The sequence below is a fragment of the Ambystoma mexicanum genome, chromosome 1p, assembly GCF_040938575.1.
Source record: "Ambystoma mexicanum isolate Mex_15411 chromosome 1p, UKY_AmexF1_1, whole genome shotgun sequence".
In the NCBI taxonomy this organism is placed as follows: domain Eukaryota; kingdom Metazoa; phylum Chordata; class Amphibia; order Caudata; family Ambystomatidae; genus Ambystoma; species Ambystoma mexicanum.
The window spans coordinates 381,117,439-381,136,398 of record NC_090921.1 but is presented as its reverse complement, the minus strand read 5'-3'; the positions used below and the strand labels follow the sequence as shown (position 1 = coordinate 381,136,398).

General features: G+C 46.4%; 1 protein-coding gene across 2 annotated transcripts in view; it reads left to right on the top strand.

The window, feature by feature from the left end:
- The window catches only part of RFXANK (regulatory factor X associated ankyrin containing protein), a 276,320-nt gene that overhangs the window by 110,943 nt on the left and 146,417 nt on the right, over positions 1-18,960 (top strand). For both annotated transcript variants that reach the window (XM_069649120.1, XM_069649121.1), the window contains exon 7: positions 17,551-17,676. In XM_069649120.1, coding sequence (XP_069505221.1) covers positions 17,551-17,676 — 126 coding nt within the window. The remainder of the gene's footprint in view (positions 1-17,550; positions 17,677-18,960) is intronic.

Sequence of the window (18,960 nt, the reverse complement as noted above, 5' to 3'; positions counted from 1 at the left end):
GGATAAACAATAGGTTTAGCTGTGGCTATTAGTTTGTGGATTGTGGACTCTGCTCGAAGACGACGCAGAAAGTGTTTAATGTCTTTGAAATATGTTTTTTTAAAAAAAAATAATCATTGTTCCATTGATGTGGTTGTCAAATAATTCAGATAGAAAATGGAATACTGGCAGCTAAAAGGAATGTGAATGAAAGCATGCCAATAGAAGGTAATGTGCCACTTTTAAGAAGTAATTCAAGGACCAGGATAACATGCCTCTATTTGTGTAAGGACGATAATTGCATCAGAATAACTGCACCACAGAAAATGATCAGAATTCCAGGGTCTCTGCTTACTATCCACATTACGTTTTCCTGTGAGTTGTGACAATATTTACTCAAAACAAGCCATTGATTTTTACTCTCTAAAAACAGGAAAATGTGCCCAACAAAAATGGGAAACCATGAACATATAGGAGCCTTCCCCCAGCTTCTATCCACAAGATTCCACTGATATTTTTTGAAATTGGTGAAAAGCAGAGCAGTGGCATAAGTAGGAGCTCTTATATTACTGCCCGATGTCGAGAAGAATTTTAAGGGGAAAGAACATATTTATTCAGCATGAAATATCCCTACTGTCAAAGCTAATTATTTTCTTACTCCCTGAAAAGTCATTTGATTCTAAGTATGGAGTAAAATCGTATCAGAGCCCTGCTTGTAACCCTGACATAGGAAGTGAAATGACAGGGCACATAATGCAGCTTCTAGTTTTGCCCGCGTTTCTTCACAACCGACCTAGAAAAAATTAAACAAGAGCCTTCCTGAGGTTTCTTCAGGAGCCCATTGAAAAACATCACATATATTTGTCTTTAAAGTCAATAGTAACAATGCTCAAAGGTACACCAGATTGAGTGCCTTCTTCTTTAACTAGGGACCCATCTTCTGAAATTCACGGATATCATTTGAACAAGATGCATGAGGATGCTAAAGGCAATAAAAGCAAACGCATGAGTATATTGGAAAGCCCTCCGCAGCTGAGAATGGAAAAAACAGAAGGTGCAGTTTCCAAGACTGTTACGAGTGTCCTATCCTTTACCAAACAAACACATTTCCTTCACTGTACTGTACTGCCAAAACATCTGATTTGGTTTTTGAAAGTTGCTGATTTGTTCTTCACAACGGAGTGTTCTCCTTTGCCCTGGCACCCATACCCCTCCCCAGCTCATGTTCTAGCCTCCAATAATAATAGACTGGGTTCTGTAATAAATGGATTGTAGTAGTAAAAAACTAACTGTGATAGCTGCATACCCACAGTACTTTACAAGCAAAACATATTTAAAGCCTCACCATGAAATTATTTGCAGTTTAAGAAAATGTCATGAATCTACATATGCACAATTATTATGAAGTGAATACAAGATTGTTTGCAACATACCTCCCCTTTAAATTGTCGGGTAGGATTATACAAGCGCACAGTGAAACTGTTTTGTTTACCAGTGAATTATCAGATATGTTAAGGTCTATGCCGCATGGAATTTTGAAAACTTGAAAAGTATGCAGATTGTGTAAAAAGCATTCTAGTTATATGAATATCAATTGCCCTAATACTATATACACATAATGCCAGGCATAGTCCATACCCATCATTCCTTGCAGGTCAAATAAATGATGTTGCAGTGTTGCTCTCCACTTATAGGGCCATGTTCACAATGCTAAAGTAGGAGACGCTGAACATGGCATTTGCCTAGTCAAAATCTTTAGAGGGCAAATTCATATTTTAGTTTTATAATGCATTAACTTGCAAGGGGGCATTACAAAGTGCTTGTGTGACATGTGTACAAAGAATAGGAAGCATGGGATGAGGCTACACATCCAAGTAGCCTGCTTGCTTGCAGTCAGTATCCGATATTTGAGCTGACAGCTGGGTTACATAGTCTGGGTGACGCTTTTGCTAAGGCACCATGAGTAATAGAAATTCTTGTGCTTAATAACGCCATTCATATTATAACAAACCGTAACCTTTTGCAGAGCCAATGTAGGCATAGTCATGGTTGTCTGGTAGTATCTGAATGTGGCCTGGGGCGGACTAGAGTCATAAGGTGTAAGTGTGGTAGAGTCAAGTATAGGAGTCGCGAGCGGGGAGGGAAGCTTATTTGGTTAATGTTTGCAGGCATATCTTAGCCATATCTTCTGTTTGTGAAGCCACTTTTTCATATTCGTTTTTAACCTCTTGTATGTGTGTTCTGTTTTTTGGATTTTTAAGGTCCTGCTTGCATAGTAGGGCAATGAAAATAGGCTAGACCAGAATAAAGACTAGTTAGTACACTTTAGCTTTATTTTATGAGAAAGCAAATAGTAGGTAACTGCTGTTACTTATGCTTTATTCAATCTTTGTGAATTGGTGTGATTTGTCTGTGTGCTTTTCTAAAATTCTGAGCGGCACCCAGAAGGAAACTGGCAAGCGCACATGCACTTGGCTTAGAGGGAACATTAGCTGTAGGAATCAAAAGATCAAGAGGCCCTTCATCCCCAGGCATTCCTTCAGTCGGGCTAATGGCATATATTCCCCTCCCTCCCACATCTGTCCCGGCCTTGAGAGCCCTGTTTCATACAACATTTGTAACCCTGGAGGGTCTATGATAAGGTTCCGTACGGGTGGTGCCCAGATACAACTGAGGGGGGAGGGCCATGTTAATAAAATAAACATTATTTTACTCAATGTCTAGAGGTGTGTTGACTTATAGATTCGATCAGAATTGTAAGTAGTGGCTGGGCCAGAATAGAGGCTGACCATTGTTTAAAGTTCAAAATATGAATGGTTCATTCTGGGGACTACCCCTTTGTGTATACAGTTTTGCTCAGTTGTCCCTAGGATGCCTAATGAGTACTTTGCCCTTGTGGCTGTCTTTAGGGTTCTCTAAGTAAACAAGTTTTATTTAGTCATTTTCCACGTTGACCTGGGATGTGTGTTCAGATCAGATTGGTGGGAACCATGAGGTTGTGTTAAAGATGTCTGTGGTAATGTCAAGTTAGGACAGGGACAGATCAGGATTAAGACTACCTTTCCCTGTGACTGGTCCACAGACACACAAGAATTTGTCTTTATTGGCACTTATCCTTGGTATTTTCAAGAGTTTGATCTAGTCTCTTTTAGCAAATTATGTCTGGGGACTTTTCAACACTGAGTTATGATTGTTTGAATTTGCACCGAATTTGTTGAGTATAGGTGCTTAGGTAATGTGTATCCTGTTGTCAGGATACAATTCATTGGTTTTGGCTCCGAATCATTTGAAATGACACATTTGAGATGTTTTTTATTATATGATGTTATGAGATCTTACTGTAATTATATTATGGGATGTCATACATTTCAATCACAGATGAATTAATTCAAAATGCACAATGTATGTCTTTTATGTGAAGTGACTATTGAGCCTTCACTTTAAATCAAATTTAATAAAATTAAAAAGATTTTACTCAATGTCTAGAGGTGTGTTGACTTATAGATTTGATCAGAATTGTAAGTAGTGGCCGGGCCAGAATAGAGGCCGACCATTGTTTAAAGTTCAAAATATGAATGGTTCATTCTGGGGACTACCCCTTTGTGTATACAGTTTTGCTCATTTGTCCCTAGGATGCCTAGTGAGTACTTTGCCCTTGTGTCAAAGACAACCATCGGGTAGCGCTCCACTCCCTCCAGATTGACCAGAACACTTCCAGTATGGGGTGCTAGAGCACTCGCCTAGGAATCTTTCTGCGGAACCCACATCCACTCACCCATTGTTACCGGCTGCAAGATTGCATTGTCCATGTGGACCCATTGCTTCTTTGTTTCTGGCTCTAGATGGTCTACCATAATCCACAATTGGGCCACCCTGTAATATGCACCCAGATCTGGGAATCCCACTCCCCCTTCCTCCTTTGTTAGTACTAGCACCCTATATGCTATCAGAGGTTTTGCTCCTACCCATAAAAACCCCAAGAGGGCTTTCTGTATTGTGACTAGGAAGTTCGTTGGGACCATCGTGGGGAGCATCTGCAAGAGAAACCGCAGCTTGGGGAGGACTCTCATTTTAATACAGTTTAGCCGTGCCATTCATGAGGGACCAATCCGTCCCCAGTGCTGCATGTCCTCCGTTATTTTATTCCATAGTGGGAGGTAGTTCTTCCCGAATAAATTCGTGGCCTCTCTCGTGTTTTCGATCCCAAAGTATCGAAAGCCCTACTGTCCCATCTTAAGTTCCCATTTCCCAATCCAGTTACTGTCCTCCTGACTCCAGTTTCCCGCTAGGAATGCCACCTACTTGGTAACATTTACCCGGAACCACAATAGTTTCCCGTACTCTTCCAGGCCCTGTAAAAGGGTTGGCACTGAGGACCGTGGGTTTTTGAGATATAACAATTTGTCGTCCGCAAAAAGACTTGCTTTATATTTCTGTCCACCTATGTGTACCCCTATGTCCCTGCAACCTCTCGAACCTATTACCCATGGCTCCATGACTAATGTGCATAGTAAAGGTGATGGTGGGCATCCCTGCCTAGTTCCTCTGTGCAGCCTTATTGTCCTAGATATGTCCCCATTAACCACCACTCTTGCTCTAGGGGTGTGGTACAGGGCCCTGATCCACCCCATCCACCGATTTCCCATGCCTATCTCCGAAAGAACCCCTTTCATAAAGGACCAGTTGACCTGGTCAAATGCCTTTTCGGAGTCCAGGAAGAGGACCAAGGCCCCTTTTGTGTCTTGGGGTCGTTCAGGATGTGTAGGGTTTTCCTTAGGTTGTCGGAGCCCTGCCAGCTTTGAATGAATCCTGTCTGGTCTGGATGTATCAGGCGGGGCAGTTGCATCTCCAAACAGGAAGCCAAGATTCTAGTGAAAACCTTTGCATCTACGTTGAGCAGGGATATGAGCCGATATGAGGCACAGTTCGTCGTGTCCTTACCCTTGCTTGGGCATCACTGTTATGAGTGCTTTCCAAAAAGAAGGGGGCGTATCCTCTGCTTGTCTTATGGAGTTGAAGACCTTTGCAAGGATTTGGGCCCTGCAAAGATTTCATGGAACTGCTTGTAGAAGCCTGCTGTGTATCGGTCTTCCCCAGGTGCCTTCACTGCTGTCAGCTGGCCTATTGCCCTCTTCACCTCCTCCCTTGTTATATCCATTTCCAGCATAGTTGTCTCTTCTTTTGTCTGCTGTGGAAAGGGGAGTTTGCCCGGGTACTCCTTAACCTCCCTCTTCTCTAATTTTGATGGTTGCGAGTACAATATTTCATAGTAGCCCGCAAAAAGCTCAGGATATTTCTCTGGGTCTGACCATCTCCCCGTCATCACCCCTCAACTGGTGGACCCTCCTGCATCCCTACATTCCCTGACCCGATTTACCAGCAGAGTCCCTACTCAGTCTCCCCTTTAGTAGTACCTTTGTTTAGTGTAACAAATCATCTTCACTATTTGCCCTATCAAGAGGGAGTGTAGTTCTGGTCTCTTATCCCACATTTCATGTAATCCCTCTTTCCACACCTGGTCTTGTTAACCATATCCTCATATCCCTCAGTTCCTCCCGCACCCGCCTCTCTCTCAGCTCTTTCCCACTTTTCACGGGCCCCTGCCGCTATAAGAAGGCCTCTCACCATCGCTTTAGCTGCCTCCCAAACCGAAATATTGAGTGATCTCTGTGTGCAGGAAGTCCCTTAATACTGGGTTCCGGAGGAGACCATCATTGCATCGCCAATGCGGCTGTCCCTGCCTTCCCTCCTCTATCCACCAATCCGTTGTGACCATCTCGTGGTCTGACCATGTCACTGCCTCTACCCTTGGTGATGATACCATGACCTCCTGCTCCTTTTGGACCAGTAGGAGATCAATTCTAGAGTATGTGTTGTGTGGGGGTGAACAGAAAATGTATCCTGCCGCCTGTGGGAATCTGGACCTCCATACATCAACCCAAAAGTGCTCCTGCAGCAGTTTGAAAAATGCTCTGTGGTCCCTTCCTTTCACCTTGACCTTGTCGCCCTTCGCCGATCACCAGTCCACCGCTGGGTCAGCTGTCAAATTAAAGTCCCACCCTACCATCAACATGCCTCCCCCATTCTTCAAGCATTGAGAGTGCCTTTCCGAGGAAGGCCATCTGGTGCACAGTTTGTGTGTAGACAGACTCTAAGGTTATCAACCAACCCTCCCCTCGCCCTTTTACTGCCACAAACCTACCTCCCAACCCTCTCCTCACCTGCACCTCACAAAATTGTATGGCTCGCGACAGGACTAGCCCCACTCCTTCCTTTTTGATTGTCTTGTGCGAGGCCCAATATGTCTGCCCTACCTCTACCCCTTTTTAGAGCTCGCTCCATCCCTTGTCTATAGTGTTTCTTGTAGGAACAATACTGCTATTTTAGATTTGAGGATTATTTTACTGTGAGCGATCTTTTGTTTGGGGGAGTTCAGTCCATTCACGTTTAGCATTGCCACCATCCAATTAACCATTATCCCTTCTTTGTAACCTCCCTCCACCCCTGATCTTGGTCAAACCTTTCCCCCCGTTTGGTTGTGATATGGCCCTGCATGGAGCCCTCCTCCCTCGCCCCTCTCGGTCTGCCCCTCAACCATGTCGGTGGGCTTTCTTTCCTGTGCCCTACTTCCCCCCTGCCACCCTTCTGCCTCACCTCACCTTCTCCCACCCCCTCTCGCTTCCCCCCCCTTTCTGCTAGAGGCGTCCAGCCACCCGTTTCTGAACTTCTTGGCTTACCGGCTGAACCACCAAGGTAACTGCCCCTGTCCCATCCACATTGTCATTCTCCACTACTCCCTCAGCGTGTAGAGTTGTAGCATAGTACAACCCTCCTTCCCAGATTAGTCTTATCACAGCCTTATCCGCCCCCCCTTCCCACTCTCTCTTCTCCCCTGGGTACCAGTTTGTGACGCCTCTGTGCCCTCCTCCTCCTGAAACCTGAACCGTCACACAGCAACTGCCAAAATACTCCCCCCCCACCCCCCTCTCAAAGTTTTGTAACTTTAAATCCCCCCTTGTTCCCCCCCCTCACATCTTCCCTCGGAACCTCAAAAAGAACTAAAACAACTGGGTTCTTAGCATGGGGCTAAAGACCCCCATGAGACTAATAACTTCCCTCTCGTTGCCTTGCCCCTCCCCCTGGTTACTTCTTTTCTGGGTGATAGGGTGCTGAGCTTCTGGAATTTCCTAACCCCTTGTGTTTTACGCCTTCCATTTTTCATCTTTGGGCCTCTGAGTTCTCGCATCTTAGATGGATCCTCACCCCCTTCTTCCCCCTCATGGACCTGTGGGGGTCCTGTTAACTCCTCTGTGGCCATTTTGATGTCTTCTTCTAGGACAAGGTGGTCTTTCCCCTTCCAGCTCCAATATGAGTGCAAAAGGGTACCCCCATCTGTATCTGACCCCTTTCTCGTGAAGCCAACTTGTGAGGCGGTCACACTTTTTGCATCTCATAAGGGTCTGTGCAGAGAGGTCCTGAAATATTGCTACTTTTGAGTCTTCGTAGTTGATGGTCCCTATTTGCCTCGCTTTTTCCAGGACTTCAGCCTTGTCCTGATAGTATGGAAGCTTTGCCAGCACCGAGCGGGGTCTGTTGGTGCCACCTCTCGCTCGGTGTACCCGATCTAGAGCCACTCGTTCACCCTCCTTAGTTCCTAGGACCATTTCTATAATTTCCTGGATTTTTCTTTTAAGTCCGGCCATCGATTCCGCTTCCTTTTCTTTCAACCCAAAGAAGCAAAAGTTATTGCGCCTCTCTCTATTTTTGATATCGTCCACTTAGAGTCCGACTTCTATCTGTGACTCCTGCACGCCCGAGGAGGGCTAGTTCGCGTCCATACCTTCTATCCACTCTTCCAGTGTGATCACCTTCGCTGACAGATCTGCCACTTTCACCCTAATGTCTGTGCGCATTCCGCAGATTTCCTCCAGAATCATCTGAATGTCACTTTTTATAGTGGCAATTTCCTTGGAACATGGGTAGGATCCGCCCTCTGCCTTTGTCGTCGCCATGTCTCCCTTGTCGAGATATTGGAATTGCGAGAGCGCTGCTTTCCAACTCATCTACCTGGCCCGGCCTCTACATTGAGTACCCTCTGCTATCACTCTCCCCCCGGGACCACCTTCCTCTTCGTGCCTCTCATCTCCTTGCCACTTGAATCTCCTTAACCATGCACTCATGTGGTGGGCTTTTGCCCTTCCGCACTTCGTGTCACCTCTTTCAGGTGTGTCACCCCAATTCACTGTCCAAGTCTCTGGTCCCTTGTGCTCCTCCTCGGGGGTTGGGCTGTGTTTACCCCCAGGTTACTTCTGGCCACCTGTCATGCCTGTCTGTGCCCCCAGCTGGTTTCTGCACTCCTCCGAGCCTGCCGCTTTTCCCTCAGCCTGTGGCCCTTCTTTGTGGTCACCCTACTCCACTATATGCCACTTCCGGCGTGGCTGCTCCTGGTGCTCCTCTGACAACCTCTATGCAGGGCCTGCTGGAGGCTGCCTCTCTAGCCCCAGGCCCTACCTCATGGCCCCCAGGGAGAGGGCTGTCCTCAACTGTACTGTTGTGGCTTGCTCACCTTGTGCGACCTTCGGCTCCCCTTTAATGCCACTTTGAGGCTTCCCTGCTGTAGCTATTCCCTCCACTCAGGGCCCTTCACGAGGGCCCCCCACGCCACTATATGTCACTGTCAGTGTGACTGCCTCTGAATCTCCTCTGCTGCTTACTTTCGGAGGGGCTGTTGCCGGCTGCCTCTCGATCCCCAGGACCTACCTCCAGGGAGATCGCTACCCCCCCACTAGCCGCTTGTGGCTTGCTCTTCGTTTGTTCTGGTGCATAGGCTCTGTTTCCTCCTCGCTGCGGCTTTGCTGCTCTTGACACCACTGCTGTGGCACCGTGCCTGCAGTGCCTCTTGAAGGCTCATCTTGTGTGTGAGGCGCTCTGGGTTTTAAACCCCTGCGTCCTCCTCAGATGCGGCTCCCGATTTGACTGGCGAAGCTGGTTGAGGCCGCGCTAGCACACTTCGTGCCTGTGGGGGGGGGGGGCCGGCATCGCCTTTCGGTGCTCCGTTCTGTGTCCACGGCCCGTGGCTGCCTCACATTTGGCCCAACTATGCCTCTACACCTCCTGTGCTCGAGGAACACTGGAACGTGGTTCCCGGGTCTAGGACTCTGCCATTACTCTGCACTTATCTGGACAAGTGCTGGAGCGTTGCGTTCAGGCCTCCATCTTGCCTGCGCCCCCCTGGCGGCCTCCTTTTGCTAGTATTTTATGTTCATCTACAGTGACTACCCAGAAATAAGTAACAAACCCCCACTTTTTAGCTATGATTTGATTCATACTTTCTTATATAGTAAAAAGTCAGTTTACCTTCTTTCATACAATCATAGGATACATTTCTTGATTTCTTTTCCATGATGGCCTTCCATCCTTTCACAATCTGTGATATTTCTTATTGTTTCTAGAAACTACTTAAAAGGAAATTCACAAACTCTACTGCTTAGCAGTGATCTAGTTCCCCACCGTACATATTTACTGTTTTTAAATGGTAAAACCCCCATTTACCTAACTTAATATGGGCAGGGAGTTAGGTTTGCATGGACACCTTAATCAGTCCTCCTTGGAGTAGCCATCAATTTCAGTAAACGCAGGAAATATTTGACTTCAAAAAACAGAGCAATATGTTTTGTAGAAGAGGAGCCAAGTACCTCTACCGGAAGTTCTGCCCCTATTCTGCCTATATGTTGGCAACCGGAAATTGCGACATGCGCAATACCAGTGAGGATGGCTACACCGCAAAAAGTCCTTGAAAAAAGGTATCCATTGAGAAAACCCTATATGTATCCGCGAAGTAATGACGATCGTCTGAAGGATATTCCGGAAGAAGTGTGAAAACGAATGAGAGTGGAGACGTCACGTAAAGTAGAGGTGACGCACCCAGAAGAGATGCAAATGAAGTAAGAATATAGACCTTATAGAAGCTGATGAGGAACTAGTAAAGTAAGCAACATTTTGGGAGTGAAATGAAGATTTCACGTGTGGAGAAGCACTGAAGAAAATGCAAAACCATTTTACAATTGTGCAGCCGCAGTAACGCAAGTAGACAAAGTAATCATAAGGGCGGCTACGTTGTGAATAGATTGCGGCCATACGCCAAAGTATATATATAGGAATGTATAGAATCTGAATCTTCCACAATGCACTTTAGCAAACTTGGACCCCGTGAATGAAAAGGCTGGAAGTATGGCACAGCAGAATAAAGACAGCTGACAGCGAAGGATGATTCGAGAAAGGCTGGCCTGGCCAAGTGTCAAGAGTTGGGGCCGCTGAGAGCCTGGCCATGTACTCCAGAAGATACAATAACGTGAGAAGCAAGCTGAGCTCCTGTTTGATGTGGAACGGAAGTCACTGAGGGTGCCAAGATTTATTAATTTAATAGTATTAAAATACAACAAAGAGCTCAAAAACGTGGTCTGCAGTCACATGGTCAGATGAAAATAAACGTTGGGCAAGCTACACCAAGACCAGAAGATGAGGCCCTGCCACACTCCATTTTATTCTCAGGCATAACCAAGTTCAAAGTAGTTAATTAAATGGTAGACCGCAGGAGGGATTATGGATGTTGAGCTAATTGGGTGGGGAGGCTTGACCAGGCTGACCCACACCCCTCTCAGCACCTGGGGTACCAGCCTGCATGCTGCTAGCAAGTGGAATATTCCAGAAGGGTACAAGCGTGCCAACCAATTGTAGAGGGCCACCTATGAAGTAGTCCTATAGTTTGAGAAGCCAATAGTATGTTGTGTATTAGACTGACAAGGAAGATGACTTGCATTTGGGATGGGCTTAATCGTCCACCTGACCGTAGAGACCAATCACGTTCCTGTACTACATAGAAAGTATATGTAGATGTTCCCCGTTGACCAACCACATCCCCTAGTAGGTTTTCCTATTTGCTACATAGTATGAGGTCATGTATGACGAATATTTTGTATAAAAGCACTGTTTTTATGAAATGTGTTGAGAGAATTCGGTGCAGCGTCCGTTGATGTCAGTTGTACTCCCTGTTTTAAAGACTTGTTGTTCAAACTGCTTTGACTTTTGCCAAACTTCCTGAGTCTGATTATTGATGTATGAGTAAGACCTGCATCCCCATTCATCTCAGATACAGTTACCTCGTCTTAAAGGACCCGTTCCCGGGTTCAGTTTCATGGGAGACAAGTCCTACTTTGCTGTTAGTGTCCCCTGTGCCTAGTGTGAGAACCCTGAAGATGTCTGGCACGCTAGTCCCCGGGGATCTGTCATCCAGGTGGCCAGGACACGGCCAACACTATTGGATCCATTTCCTGTGGTTGGACCAGTGCGGGAGGATCACCTGGATGGGGGTGGTATTGGGGGAGTGGAAGTGGGACACCAAAGGGTGAGACGCAGTATCCTCTTCTGTATGGCACCTTTCCCCCATCTTACCAGGTAGGATATCTAGAAACTCGAACCCCACTTTTCCCCCACTTTTCCGACACAAACACTTTCTCACGGGCGGTTCACCATGAGCGACAACAGACTAACACCAGAGCCGTACACCTGACATGTCCCAACACAAGGGTCAGGCAGAGTTAGGCAATTACTGATAACTACACACACCTGACTCCCATTACACTTCTCCACATGGATAAAAGGCGGAGCACAAAAGCACACTCAAAGCAAGACAAAATGTCAGAGAAAGCAGCAATTCCGAAATGGCAGTTTAAACCGAGGAGCAAGGCGGTGAGATCAGAGAGGATGACAAGGAGGGAATTACCCTTGTCCTTTTCAACTAACCGCGACTTTCAAGGAGCCTCAAGGAAAAGAAACAGAAGACCGGGAATTGCAGCTGAAGAATAGTGTATCGGGTGTCAAAGGTACACGGGGGCCTCCTGCATTGATAGCCAATGCAGGGATAAGCGATTGCTGCAGTGGTACTATCCTTGACTCCGACAGCAAAGTAACGCCAACAAGTTCAGCACAACCAGTGATTTGGAGAAACTAATAGCAGACCGGACTGTTATGCTCCAGGTAGCAAGCGGCAACATTGTATGATGAAAGAACTTTTATACAATTGAACTTTGTGAAACCAAGATGGGTACAAGATACAGAGTGGTCCGGAGCCACGTGGGTGCTCACTCGAAGGTCTCTGTTGGGTGCCCCCCTCCATTCTGAGCGGGGAAGAATAATTGAACTGTAAAGTTGAAGTGGTCCTGCAGCGTGTTACGTTGAATCCTGTGCACATTCGAAATTCTTCGATTGTCTGTAAACTGAAATTGGTCTAATTGTAGAAAAGGGGTCTGAGCCTGGACGAGGGGGATCGAGTAACGCACCCGAGAAGATTGTTGTGCCAAATGTGAACCCGACTGAGGGATGCCGAAAAATTGAAAATGGTCTGAACCCGACTGAGGGAGGCTAATGGTGAAAGGATCAGAGCCTGGCTGATGGGGAGCCAGAGTAAATCGCCCGACGTGAATATTGAGAAAGGAACTTTTCTTTGTGATTTTGGTACAACAGATCCTCCGAGGCAAGAGACCTTGTGCAAAAGGGACTTGGGCACAGAAGACCCTGATGTTGGAGAAAGAAACTGACCTCGTGCCAAAGAAGCTCAGGGGTGTGCTGTGCTTCAGTGACCCGCCTAGTCCTGTGCTAAAAACGTGGGGAAGGGAGCCCCACGGCCTAACATCCTGACTTATAATTTTGTGAACACTTCTTTCTTTTGTGAACATTATCCTACACTATTTTGGAGCATAGCGGTAAGGATTGGCAATAGTTTATTTTTAGTGTAGGCCCTTTTTATTTGACTAGACTGCACTAGGATTGTATTATTATTTTTTGATGGTCGTAGCTTGCTCCCATCTTAGTTTAGATGAGCGTTTTTCAAACCCGTGATAAAGTTCAATAAACACCCTTGAACTGTGATCGCTTGTGTCGGTCTTACTCGGATACCATACCTGCCTTACACTACACTGTTACTTTTTAACAGCCACTTTAGGCACCATATTGCTCTGTAAGATTTTACATCTGGGATTACATCTGCACTATGCACAGTAACATCCTGAAACGTGTTGCAGTTTTACTGCATACTTGCACAGAGGGTCATGTGCAAAGCCAATCCTGTTAAAGGGAATGATGGAAGCCCATTTTCTCTTTCATTCTGTTTGTCCATGCTCCTCCCTGGTTGCAGCTTCCCTCCCGCCCTCATCTACTTCTTAAGTTTCAAATTAATTGTCCTCCCACGTACTGCTCATCTTATACAGCTTCAGCTGCTTCGGAAAACAATTTCGGTGGGGGGCGCAGCGGTTGATGCCTGTCGATTCAATATGCCTTGAGAGCCTCCATCTTGGTGTCGACATGGATGGTATATAGCACGTGTATCGACCGTTGGCTTCAGTTCAATTGTTCCGCGAGAGCTATCATTTCAGAAGATCGGCGTGCTTTGGTTCCTTGACAAGAAACCTTTCCTATTTAATATGAATGGCATCGTTGTTGGCAGCATCGACTCCACAATCAGGGTTAAAAAAAATCCATGGGGCAAAAATGTCCCTTACAGACCCCCATCAGGGGTGTCTGCGGTGCTTAGGATGCATTCATTTAACATCGGAGTGTGGGTCCTGCCTATCAATGACAGCGAAAGCCCTGAAGGAGTGTAGAGGAAAGTTAGCTGCAGGTAGGTCTCATAAATCCCCTTAGACAACCCTGTCGGAAAACCGATCCTGCAACGAGTCGAGAGACTACTCTCCTCGTCGTAAAAAAGCTAAAAGGTCCCGATCACACAGTGGCTCACGGCAGTCGAAAAAAAGGCACCACAGAAAAGAATCCTTCGAAGACAAAGTGCTCGATGCCATCTGTGCCGAAAGACTACACGTCGGTCTCTAAGTCCTTGTCGCCACAGGCGCCAAAGACTTTGACGTATGGTTTCTGAGAGGTTGAGATATAAGGATCGGGACCTCCAGATGACGCAATGGAGATTTTGCTTTTGGCCAGCAACAGCATCCTTGTACCCCTGCTGTTGTAACAAGTTATGCAGTTGGTGCAAGGACAATACTTTTCATCTAACAATGGTACTACCTTCTTTTTATCCACCTCCTCATCCTGGAAAGAAGGGGGAAGAGATTGCACAGGCTTGACCCTAGGCGTGCACTTAGTTTTTATATTTCTAGAATGTCGATATTGTGACAGGATGATGAACTGTTTGTTCGTTATACAGGCCATGAGTTGGGGATGGCAGTGACAAAACAAACCTTATCAAGGTGGATTATTTTAGGCATTTCTGAGTTCTAAAGAACAGCTGGAAAAGATCCTTCTGAGGGCTCATTCGAACAGGGGCATGGTTACATCACCTGTTTTACAGAGGAGGGTCCCAATTCAAGATGTGTGCGGCGGCCACATGGTCCTCCGTTCATACTTTTACAAAGCATTATTGTCTGGACTCTTCCTCAGGCCAGGAAGGAAAATTTGGAAAGGCAGTGTTGCATTATATTCATACAAACCCATAAGGAACTCCAACATTCTTACTCCCGCCTCAAAAATAAATACTGCTTTGGGATCTGTCAAAAGATGAGGAATACGTGGGAGGGCACAATCCATTTGAACATGTTACTTATCCCTGGTAACGTTCTTTCGACTGGTTGTTCCTCCCACATATTCCTCGCCCCTCCCAACCTTTCACTGTATGTTCTTTCAAGGCACAACACTGTCTTACGCAAGGTAACACCATAAAGTATTGAGGGAATGGAACTGAAGCCAACGGTGGTTGTGCGCTCTATATGTACTAGTGGGGACGTCGACATCGTAACGGAGGCCCTTGAGGGACATCGAATTGACGTGCAGCGCTTCCTGCTGATATTCTTTTCGGAGGCAGCTAAAGCTGGATATGGATATATCAAAAGATGAGGAATACATGGGAAGAACATCCAGTCGAAAGGACGTTTTTTTTGTTTGTATTTTATGTATCTTATAAGTAACAAGTTACTTACCAGGAGTAAATAACTTGTTCTTCTACCTCTCTCAAACCCCCTTTTGACCTCCTCTCCCTGTCGTCCTTCTAGTCTCCGACAACACCTGATGTTTCTAGACAAGTCTGATCTAGAACCATCAAGGACTACATTGCCACACTAGCTCCAGCCTTGGCCGATCTCTGCAATCACACTTTCGCTACTGGATTTTTCCCCTCCTCAAGCATTCCCTTGTGCACCACCTCCTAAAAAAGCCTTCTGCCAATCCTACCGATCCTATCGGCCGATCGCTATCACTCCTTTTCTGTCCTAACTCCTGGAAAAGCTGACCTTTTCCGTTGACCATCAGTATGGCTTCAGAGCAGCCAGAGGCATAGAAACTGCTCTTCTGAACACCCGTGAAGATCTCTCTAATCTTGACTCCGCTCTCCCTCTGTCCTCATCCTTCTTGACCTTTCCTCTGCTTTCTACACGGTCAATCCCGCCACCCTGATCGATTTATTCAGTGAGAACCTGGGCATCACGGGTCAGGCCCTGGCATGGCTGACACCCTTCCTCCTTCCTCCTGGACAGGCCCTCCCAAGTCCAACTTTGCTCTTTTCTTGACTCCACCTCTCTCTCTCTCCACATGTGGTGTTCACCAGGGCTCTATCCTCTCAACCTGGCTATTCAATGTCTATCTGGCCCCTTTGACCCACTTGGTCTCCACCTTCTCTTCTAACTTTCAGTGTTATGTGGATGAAACTCGGCTCTCTTTTAGGCTTCCCGCAGCCACCTCTCCTCCCTCACTCATTCCTGATTGTCTATCCGTGATTCAGGATTGGTGCACCTCCAACGATCTGCCTTAATGCCAGTCAGATGGAGATCCTTCTCATTGAGACCCCGGATCCCGCTTTCACTCTCTCGCTCTGGCAGCCCTTCCTTGGCCCTCTACCTTTGCCCTCCAGTGAGGCAAAAAACCTGGTGTCATCTTAAACTCTACTCTCTCCTTCTCTCCTCACATCACGGACCATGCCAGGAAGGCCCACTTAGAGCTGCACATGCGCAGAGGTATTCTACCTTTTCTCACTTTCCCCAGAAGCTCATGGTCTCCAGAGCCCTGGTTCTCTCCAGGCTGGACTGCTGCAACAGCCTCTTTCGCAATCTTCCTACCTCTTCTCTTCGCCCTCTGCAACTAATCCAGAACAGGACTGCACGACTTGACCGTGGCCTCAAGCCCAGGGACCTTCTCTCTCCAGCTCTGAAATCTCTCACCTGGCTCCCGGGGCTGCAAGGATCAAGTTAAAGACCCTCTGCATCATCCACTTTCTGGGGCCGAGGCCTACACTACATCCAATTCTCTCTTCCGAAATACCTTCCTTCTAGAGCCCTTCGCTCAGCTGCCTCCAACTCTGAGTGTCAGATGCTTCTCCAGGCAGAGAGTGGTGGGTAGCCTCCCTCTGGAATAACCTCCCTGCCCCTCAGACTTAAACCGGACCACCTGAAGTTCCGGAAGCAGCTCAAGAGCTTCCTTTTATCCTCTGCCTTCTCTCTCTCGCTCCCTTGCTAACTTACCTGTCTGCTGCGCCGGCTGGTTGCTTGGTACCCTCAGTCTCCACGGATACCAGGCTCTTCCATGACCAGTCTTCAATGCACTGCCTCCAGGCCCACCGCACACTTAGGGGCTGTAACTGTAACCTCTACAGCCCCCTGCCTCCTTGCCCTTATCCAGAGCCACGCTGCCCTGGCTGCACTTGCGCAGAGCTTGCTGTCCTGACCGTAAGTCCCTTCCCTTTTCCTTGCACTCCCTCCTCCCCCAGCCCCCAATACCTCCATGCACTTCCATTGTTGCACTTGCACAATCCAAATGACACAAGGCCTAGCAGGATCGTTTGTCATGTCTTCCCTCTCTTGTCTTGTGGCGCCTAGAAACTTTTGTGTACAGGCACGTTATAAATGCCATATCATATCATCGTCCTTTTCTCTTCGTGCCTTATTTGATGAGTGTAACTCTGACTTAAGAAGTTAGTGCTGAGGCGTTTGAGGCACTGGGCATGTAAGGCTGTACCTTGCAAATGTGTTTTATATCTTGCATAAGATGGCAGCTCTTGGGTGCGCTTATTTTTGTCTTTGAAGTATGACCATGACACCTGGACGTGTGAGGATGTATTAAGCATGCAAGCCTATAGCTAGCATGAGATGGCAATATCTGCCCATATGAACAGTACTGGGATATGAAGGTAGGGCCCCTGGCGTTTTCTGTTCTGAGTATCCCAATTAATATATGATTACGAATTATAGTAGCCTTGTGTTTGCTTTTCAACTCTCCGTTTTTCTTTACACCAATGATGGCAGTTCCTGCAATGTATCCAGAGTAAATGGTCCTCTCTGTCAAAGGCAATTTGACAGAGAGGACCATACCTCTCTACTACCTCAGACATTATGATGCATTAATGTCCCTGGCGAATGGTTCATGTTTGGCATGGGGTTCTCTTGCAAAGGTGAATCATAACTCCTCTGTTATGAAACTCTAATGAAAGCCGGAGAGAAAACTGATTGTGTTCTGACCGACTGTGCTGTGTTAGGCAACCCTCGGTTTAATGGTTTTAATTGCGCTTTTTGTTTTCAGGGTGCCGACCCCCATGCCCTGGCCATGGAGCGGGAGAGTGCAGTTTCTCTTGCTAGTTCAGGGGGATTCACAGATATTGTGGTTCTTCTGCTGGAGAGAGAAGTGGACATCAACATCTATGACTGGGTAAGAATCCCTGTCCTGAAGGCATGCTTGTTTGGAGTCATTTCGATGCAGTGGTTTCCATATCCTCAAAGGGAACCGGTTAGTATTGCTTCATTTAAAGCCTGTGGCTGTTGCACTAGGAAGGGGGGCAAGGGGTGACCCCAATTTAACATCTTTTACTTGGAACTGCTTCTTCTACCCTCAACATTGCCTTCAGTGCCCCCCCTCTACGTTACACCAGCCCGGACCTGCTACAATAACTGAGCTTTTGAAAATCTTGAATATTTTATACCTCTTTATGTGAAGTGAAATAAGAGAGGGGCGGGAGAAACAAAGCCAGAGAAGCACATTGCAGCTAAACTATTTTCAATCTTGGCTGTGGCCCGTTGTGTTCAGCCTAAAGATCACAAGTGCGCAGACTCTGTCTATCCTTGAATGATACTTGGAGGTTCACCCTTCTGGGGAACCCACTGAAATCCCGAACTGTCTATGAACTTGAGGCCGTACCACAGATAAAGGAATCACCTATTGATGGTACTTGAATGATAGATCTGGACTTGATCAATGATCTAATTTATTTGAGATTTGTTTCGGTGTGGCCGGATCGCTACTTCCTGGACTCTTTTGCCAGGCTCCTGGGCCCACCCCAAAAGGGTCTGAGATTATGGTAAATCCAAGACACAGATGAATTTTCAAGAAAGTTTATACAGGAATGCTACGTCCTGATGAAGATGGACATCATCTGTAATTCAGCTAGATGTGTTTTCCATCGAAACTACCTGTTCTAAGGCACCATGCTCACTATATTGTTTTTGTGTATTTGTGGTTTATTTCACATGCCACCTCAGTAGTTCACGTATAGCATCCCATGTTAGATTTTTTTAGAGTATGGGTTTATTATTATTACTTTTGTGAACATTCTTCAGTTTCTTGTTTTATGAAATATTTGAACAGCTACATTTAGAAACAACGATTTTTTTCCTGTCACTTTCAGGATTCAATCCATCTTTGAATTCATTTCTAAACCATCCTGACTTTGTTCGGTTGACCTGGATTTTTCCTACCCGAGGAATTCCCTTCTCTCGAGTGGGTTTAATCCACCGACATTGACTTAGACCTATTTGGGGACGATGGTGATCATTCCCCAGCTTGTGATCTGGCAGCAAGCTCTTAGCAGTCCTATTGGGAAATTAGTATGTTCTTCACATTATGCACTTTATTCCTGCTGTATAGTTGTATGTTCTATATTTACATTTACTCTTATTCATGTATGAGCTCTGACTTATTTAATAATCATTTTAATGT